At 51.3% G+C, this 7,941-nt stretch overlaps 1 protein-coding gene across 1 annotated transcript in view; it reads left to right on the top strand.

The window, feature by feature from the left end:
• The first annotated feature begins 1,969 nt into the window (after window positions 1-1,969).
• Window positions 1,970-7,941, top strand: part of ANKRD17 (ankyrin repeat domain 17) — a 137,630-nt gene continuing 131,658 nt past the window's right edge. The window contains 2 exon segments of the mRNA XM_075929383.2: window positions 1,970-2,150; window positions 2,152-2,379. Coding sequence (XP_075785498.2) covers window positions 2,124-2,150; window positions 2,152-2,379 — 255 coding nt within the window. The 5' untranslated portion in view covers window positions 1,970-2,123.

Below are 7,941 nucleotides of genomic sequence, written 5' to 3'. Positions count from 1 at the left end.
ATCCCATCATTCCTACAGTGGTGATTGAATCAGTTCCTATCCAGGGACAGCTCAGTTTATGTTGTAGTAGCATCTAGGGGCCTCTATTAAACCAAAGCTTTATTATATTGTATTAACTATATATTCAATCATACAGTTTCTGTTTAACAGTGTGTGTGTGTGTGTGTGTGTGTGTGTGTGTGTAAATTTATAGCTGCAAAGTATGAAAACATGAAGCTAGAGGCCCAGAATACGGATGTAAAATCCTGATTAATCAGTTAACCGGTTAAATGTTAACTAGTTAATTGACTCAGTGGGATCCAGGGCAGGGACTGAGTCTCCCACTCCCAACTCTGTGCAGGCAGGGGAGATCCTTCCAGGTTACTCGTTCACATTCCTTGCACAGAAACTATAAAACAATTTAAACCCCTTACATTTAATAACATTTCATTTTTAGTTCAATCATGAGTTTTGGAGTCCAATTTGTGATTTTTTTGAAAGCTATCCTTCCTGTCCTTTACCAGAACAACCAAATGAAATTAGGGATGACTGTAAAAGCGACGAGGAGTCCTGTGGCACCTTATAGACTAACTGAAGTGTAGGAGCATAAGCTTTCGTGGGCAAAGACCCACTTTGTCAGATGCATGTACTAACTGCAGATTCAGACTAACACGGCTACCCCTCTGATACTAGGGATGACTGTGTGACTGAATATATAGTTAATACAATATAATAAAGCCTTGGTTTAATAGAGGCCCCTAGATGCTATAGCAACATAAACTGAGCTGTCCCAGGATAGAAACTGAACATAAGAACATAAGAATGGCTGTACTGGGTCAAACCAAAGGTCCATCTAACCCAGTAGCCTGTCTGCCGACAGTGACCAGCACCAGGTGCCCCAGAGGGGGTGGACCGAAGACAATGATCAAACGATTTGTCTCCTGCCATCTCTCTCCAGCCTCTGACAAACAGAGACCAGGGACACCATTTCTATCCCCTGGCTAATAGCCTTTTATGGTCCTAACCTCCATGAAATTATCTAGTTTCTCTGATTTCATTAGGTATGGGGGGAGGGGGGGTCACCATACAAAATTAATAGGCATCAGTTTTAAAGCAAACAAAAGGAGGTTTTTCTTCACTTAACGCACAGTCTACCCATGAAACTCCTTGCCAGAGGATGTAGTGAAGACTAGGACTTTAACAGGGTTCAAAAAAGAGCGAGATAGATTCATGGAAGTTAGGTCCATCAATGGCTATTAGCCAGGATGGTAGGAATGGTGTCACTAGCCTCTGTTTGTCTGTAAATGGGTGACAGGGGAGGAATCGTGTGAAGATAACCTGTTATGTTTCCTCCTTCTTGGGCATCTAGTATTGGCCACTGTTGGCAGACAGGACACTGGGCTAGATGGACCCTTGGTCTGACCCAGCATGGCCGTTCTTATGTTCTTAACCAATCACCAGTCTGGGGCCGAGGGCATTAGGAAGCCCAGGGAGACTGCAAATGGGCAGTGAGACATGGTGCGGGTCACTTTCCAGATGAGCATTTGGGTCACTACACAGCATTGCAGGTGATTAACATGAAAACGAAATGACTGGGGGGAACTGCGCTTGCGGGCCCCATGCCCTGGCTGCACTGAACTCAAGGGGGCGAGTGCAAGACGCAGGGGGCTGCAGCGGGCTTGTGCAGTTCACCAGGCGCTGCACGAGACTCAGCTGACCTGGGTTCTATGCCCAGCGCAGCCGTCGGTTGGGCTGCTGGGTGACCCCTGGGCACGTCACTGCACCTCGCGCCGCCTGGGAAAAGGCGGGAGTCGAGGACAGAACAAGCGCTCGCGCCAGACGACTGGGCGCGAGGGCGGGCCCAAGCACCAGCGCGAGACAACCGCGCCGCAGATAGGGCGAGCGGCCGGCGGGAGCGTAATGACGTCAAGCGCTTCCGAATCCGGCGCCGCGCCAAGCGTGCGCAGAAGGGGAAAGGGCCGGCAGGGCTCGAGGACACTGGGAAGCCGGAGAAGAGGGAGGGGACACGACACCCGGCGCCAGTGACGGCGGCGCCAAATATCGCGAGAGGTGGCGCGGCGCCGGCGCTAGAGGTGACCGAGCGGCGACAGCAGCGCCGGGGGGGACCGAGCGCGGCCCCAGCCATGGACCAGGCGGCCGGGGCGGAGGGGGGGCGGCGGCGGCGGCGATGCTGCGAGCCCCGCGGGCCTGAGCGGCGGCCAGTCCCCGTTGGCGCCGCGGGGGCTGGTGCGGGTCTGCGACCTGCTGCTGCACAAGAAGCCGCAGAAGCCGAAGCGCAGCCGGACCTGCCGCCCGGCCAGCAGCAGCGAGAGCGGCGGCGGCGAGAGCAGCGACAACGGCAGCGAGGAGGAGGACGAGGAGGAGGAGGAGGTGTCCGAGGTGCGGGGGGGGGGGGGGGGGGGGGGGGGGGGGGGGCAGGGGGGGGGGGGGGGGGGGGGGGGGGCGGGGGGGGCTGCAGCTCTCATGGCGGCCTGTGTGCGGGGGGGGGGGGGTCTCAGCTATTTCTTACCTGTGTGTGTGTGTGTGTGGCTGCTGGGCGATCTGGGGGTCTCGGGGTTGGAGTAGCTGGTCGGTACCTGTGTGGGGAGTGGGTCTTAGCTGGCAGGTGCCGGGGTGTGTGTGTGTGGGGGGGGGTGTCTCAGCTGGCAGGTGCCGGGGTGTGTGTGTGTGGGGGGGAGGGGTCTTAGCTGGCAGGTGTCGGGGGAGTGTGTGTGTGTGGGGGGGGGGGTCTTAGCTGGCAGGTGCCGGGGTGTGTGTGTGTGGGGGGGGTGTCTCAGCTGGCAGGTGCCGGGGTGTGTGTGTGTGGGGGGGGGGGTCTCAGCTGGCAGGTGCCGGGGTGTGTGTGTGTGGGGGGGTGTCTCAGCTGGCAGGTGCTGGGGTGTGTGTGGGGGGGGGGGGTGTCTCAGCTGGCAGGTGCCGGGGTGTGTGTGTGTGTGTGTGGGGGGGTGTCTCAGCTGGCAGGTGCCGGGGTGTGTGTGTGTGGGGGGGGGGGGTGTCTCAGCTGGGGTGGGGGGGGGGGGTGTCTCAGCTGGCAGGTGCCGGGGTGTGTGTGTGTGTGTCTGTGTCTGTGGGGGGGGGGGTGTCTCAGCTGGCAGGTGCCGGGGTGTGTGTGGCTGTGGGGGGGGGGTGGAGGGTGTCTCAGCTGGCAGGTGCCGGGGTGTGTGTGTGTGGGGGGGGGGTGTCTCAGCTGGCAGGTGCCGGGGTGTGTGTGTGGGGGGGGGGGGTGTCTCAGCTGGCAGGTGCCGGGGTGTGTGTGTGTGTGGGGGGGTGTCTCAGCTGGCAGGTGCCGGGGTGTGTGTGTGTGTGTGGGGGGGTGTCTCAGCTGGCAGGTGCCGGGGTGTGTGTGTGGGGGGGTGTCTCAGCTGGCAGGTGCCGGGGTGTGTGTGTGTGGGGGGGGGTGGCTGCGGGACCGTGATCTGGGGGCCTCGGGGGTGGGGGGAGCTGGCAGGTACCTGTGTGTGTGGGGGAGAAGGGGGAGCTCGGCTGTCACTTGCCCAGCGGGTGGAGCGGGCTCTACTGGCAGGTGCGGGGAGAGGGGTAGCTGCGAGCCCCCCCGAGTCTGAGGGGTCTCGGCCGGCAGGGGCCCAGGAGGGGATCACTGCGGAGCCGCGGGGCTCAGCCAACACGTGCTGGAGGTGTGGCTGCGGGCCGGTGTGTGTTCTCGGTCTCCCGGTGGCGGGCTGCCTTTCCCTGTCTCCCGTTGTGCGGTCGGCGGGACCTCGCCACAGCGGGTCGGCGGGAGGGACCGGGATCCCCACTGCCGGTCAGGCGGGACTTGGAGGCCTTTGGGGTGGCCCAACTGATCTGGTTGCATAAGCTGTCCACTGGCGGGGCTCCGCACAGCCGGGAGGAGGCAGCACCGCACCGCGCTGTGCACGGAGAAAGGGCCCCGGGGCGCAGAGAAAGAAGAGAAAGCTCGGGGGTCGGGTTGTGGCGGCTGGACGGCGCCACTATGGGGACCGGTCCCCCGCAAGAGAGGCCAAGGGGGTAATTGTAGCCTTCGGAGTTGAGGGGCTCTCCTTTCACTGGGGAGTATCTGTTAATTTGCCCTTTGAAAACGGCAGGGGGCGAAATGGCTCTTGCTGGCTTAAACCATATCCAGGTTCTTAAGCCTGCTTTGCCTTGTAACCTACATGCACACATTTGCAAGTATTACAGCTAACTGAGTGTTGCTGGGGGTGAGCCCAGTTGTGGGCAGTGAGACAAAATCTCTCTTTCTGAAATGTGTGTGGGGAGGGCCTTTCGAAAGGAAAGAACTTTAGGAACTTTGTATAAAGTGTGTAATATTAAGAGTCCAGATCATATCTGTATTTAAGGAGCCTTTTAGACTACTATCAGTTTTGCTTGAGACGCTGGTATTGTTTTGAATGAGATCCCAGACACAGGATCAAGTTAGTTAATTCAAATACTGTCCGTCTAAAATATAGATCTGATAACAAAATGGATAACATACATTCTGTGTGATTCATAATTTCTCACTGAGATTGTGATCAATAAGGCTGCCTTACTAGCCATGTGAAAAGTTAACTGGTAATGCCTGGGGGCTGGAGCATTTCCCCACCTGCCACGGGCAGGAGGCTACCGCAGAGAGGAGCTGCTCTGATGTCCAGAGCGGCTCCTGTCTGCAGGGAACCCTAGGTGCCCTGCAGGCAGGAACTCTTCTAACAGGATAGGAGCTGGCAGAGCCAGTTGCAGCCCTGTGTGAACCCTGCGGGCTTAGAGCTGGAGCATTCCTCAGCATGGACCCCACTTTAGTTGGTTACCCAGTTAAACTTTAGGTCACCTGAATGTTTAACTGGTTAACTGATTAACCAGGATTTTACGTCCCTAGTCTATACTTGAACATTTTACAGTCTCATAAGACATATTTGCACTGCAATTAAGCACCTGCCCAACTGAGTCACTTTGGGGACTCGGACTGCTGGGCTATTAAATGGCATGTAAACATCTGAACTTGGGGTGAAGTCTGGGCTTTAGGACTCTCCTCCCTTCCCCCATGGAGGTCTCAGCCTGTGTGCAGACATGTTTGCTACTATTCGCTGACATGGACCAGCCTTGGATGTTTAGTTGCTGTGTAGACATAACCAAAGACTTTGGGCTTGTCTGCACTACATGGTCTATCGATGTGGAAAATACGTCGATTTCAGCTGTGCTATTTGATTACATCGACGGGTGATTGTAGTGCAGAGACTAGGCCTTTATGTCCAGAAAGGACCATCCACAAACTCCTGTAATAGGCCATAACCACTTACTCAGTTACTGAAGTTCTTTAAGCTTGAATTTAAAGATTTCGTGCTACAAAGACTTCACCATTTATTCTAGTTGAAACCAGCAAGTAACCCAGAGTGGTCAACTCCTTCTCTCCCCCTTATTTCCCCCCCCCCTCCCCAGTCTCTGCCAGTCTGACCTGGGAGGAAAATTCCTTCCCCATCTAATCCAGTATTGTACCTCACCAAAAATATTAGAGTAGTTCAAGGAAAAGCTTTATCTGCACTATTTTTGATATTGTTCCGTGAGATGTTTCTGACCTCAGTTTGATCAATTTGTTTAGACTGGTGAAAATTTTGCAACTTTTAAATGTTTCCTTTGTATAAATGCAGATGTTTGCTTTCTGGAATTTTGAAGTCTTTTGTGTCCTTTTATTATTTTTCTCCAGAATAGTCTGCAGAAGTAGAATTCATAAATGAATCACTGAGACACTTTTCAGGTTACACAGTCTGTCCAGGAAGAATCAGTACTACCTGTTTACAAGTACTGCTTACTGTGCTGGGAGCTATCTGTGCATACCAGGATCAACTTTTTGTTCCTAGATACTTACTGCTGACAGCATAGGTGCTGTACTCTGAGCTTCACAAGCCTCGCTCTTTCCAGTTATAGGCTAGCCATTTACATGAACCACTTTGTTACATTTGAGTGCCCAGTCGCTTATATTCTGTGCACCTGTGTTGTACACTGATCCAGGCAAATGGTGCGCTCTGGTTTACTGGTTTCACCTCATCTTAGTTCAGTGCTCTTTTTAGACATATCTCAATCGCTTGTGCTATAGTAAAACCAAATTAAGGTTTATTTAATAGAGTTTGAGAGCATGATTCAAATAAAAGCAAGTATAAGGGAAGGGTAAGTTATTTTTCCGACTCAAAGTATTTCACGCAGTGGTGAAGTTTTTTGCATTCCTTGTCCAATTCAGAAAGCAGGGATTCACCTTTCATAAGATACCCCTGATGCAGATTCTTCTCTGCAATGGATAACCTCTTGGGCCATTTCTTTGTCTCTTGTACAGTTACAGGTTACTGTCTTTTAGCTCAGAGGGGCCCCTCTTCAGAGAGCTCTCCAGGGGTTGGTTTGTCTTTGTTCACTGTCTGGACCAGGTGGAAACTTACAAAGTGCTGTCTCCACAAATGTCCTTTGTTCTCAGCATCAGTTGAATTTGCCCTGACACACTGCCTCACCTTTTGACAAGTCTCAGTTTAATAGTTTTGCAATCTAATCATCATATTTATATATTTCTTAACATATTTCTTGCACAATCATATTTCTTTCAATAACCATGGCAATCAGCTTGCGTTTGGCAGAAGCCATCGTGACCCCTTTTGATGAAATATTGAGAACATGGTTGGACATGAATAATGTACCTGATTGTATAATTGTAACAGACATACCCATAGTATTAAACTCTTATCCTTGTTTGTAACCTGATTTACATTGAGTGTTAGGCATGTTATTGGAAAGGGCGCATAAGAGCTAGAGTGCTCAATTCTTACTTTTATATTCACAGGTATTGGGTTTTCAGTTTTGTAACCTGTTAACTTTAGTATTTGCTTCTTTACTTTTAAAATAATTCACTTAAAATCTCAGCTTCTCTCTGTCATTTTTGGAAAAAAATCATTTCAAGTCATTTAAAAATGTAACTGTGTAACCGCTAAAAATCCTAGCGATTACACACTGTGGGCTCTTCAGTGTAAACTCTAAAGAAGCCTCACTGGGAGCTGGGCCAGCAAGAGATCTCCCCGGGAGCCAGCTTATAACCTGTGGCCAGGAAACGGGGCAGGTGGGCCTGCCACGACAGAGGTTGTTCTGGCCAGCTGGCCGAAGGAGCCCCTGCCTATGGTGGGCTCTGCAGAACTGGAGCATCCCCCAGCTGGGAGCCAATGGGGAGCTGCTCAAGCTCCTACTGATTAACTGGAAACAGTGCTTACTGGTTAACTATTTACAGTCCCTAATGTTGAAGGGTTCTGCTTGATAATGATCCAGAGCAGAGTGGATCGGACATCTGAATAAGATGCCACCAGCGGAAAGTTGAAGGCTTGGGTTCTGTAGTTTCAAAGTTTGTCTCTTTTAAGATTTTAAGATTATGGAAGGGACTTCAGATTCTTAACCCTTGGGTCGAGTGCTGTAGCTATTTTTAGAAATCTCACATGGATATCTTCTTAGTGTTTTGTCAAATCTGCGATGAAAATGTTCTTAACCGAGACTGCCAGAACCTCGAGTGTATGGCAAAATGTGTGTAAGATAGAACAGGAGACATAATTCTCCAAGGAATTCAGTTACAAATTTAATTAATGTATTTTATTAACGAGCATCATCACTATAGCCCTGAAAAGTCGCAGATATCTTCTTTATATTCTCAGGAATCCACGTCTCACTTTTATGGATGTGGATACAAATTTTGCATTTGCGCAGGTCTCTAATCTTCATCATATAACCATGTCTTTTGGGATGGTGGCTGAAGCATGAAGTGTCATCTGAATGTTTAGCATTTCTGGCAAGTGAATATCTTTCAATGCTGTCTACAGAAGTGTCAGGCAAATGCCTGTTCTGGCTTTCAGGTAAATAAGTAGTAGGCAGTATTATCTCCTGTAAATGTAAATTAACTTGTTTGTCGCGATTTGCTGAACAAGAAGTAGGACTGAGGGGACTTATAGGCTCCAAAATTTACATGCT

The sequence above is a fragment of the Pelodiscus sinensis genome, chromosome 4, assembly GCF_052426305.1.
Source record: "Pelodiscus sinensis isolate ZL-2025 chromosome 4, ASM5242630v1, whole genome shotgun sequence".
Lineage (NCBI taxonomy): Eukaryota > Metazoa > Chordata > Testudines > Trionychidae > Pelodiscus > Pelodiscus sinensis.
The sequence above is the reverse complement of the archived record's forward strand: the minus strand, read 5'-3'. Positions and strand labels throughout refer to the sequence as shown.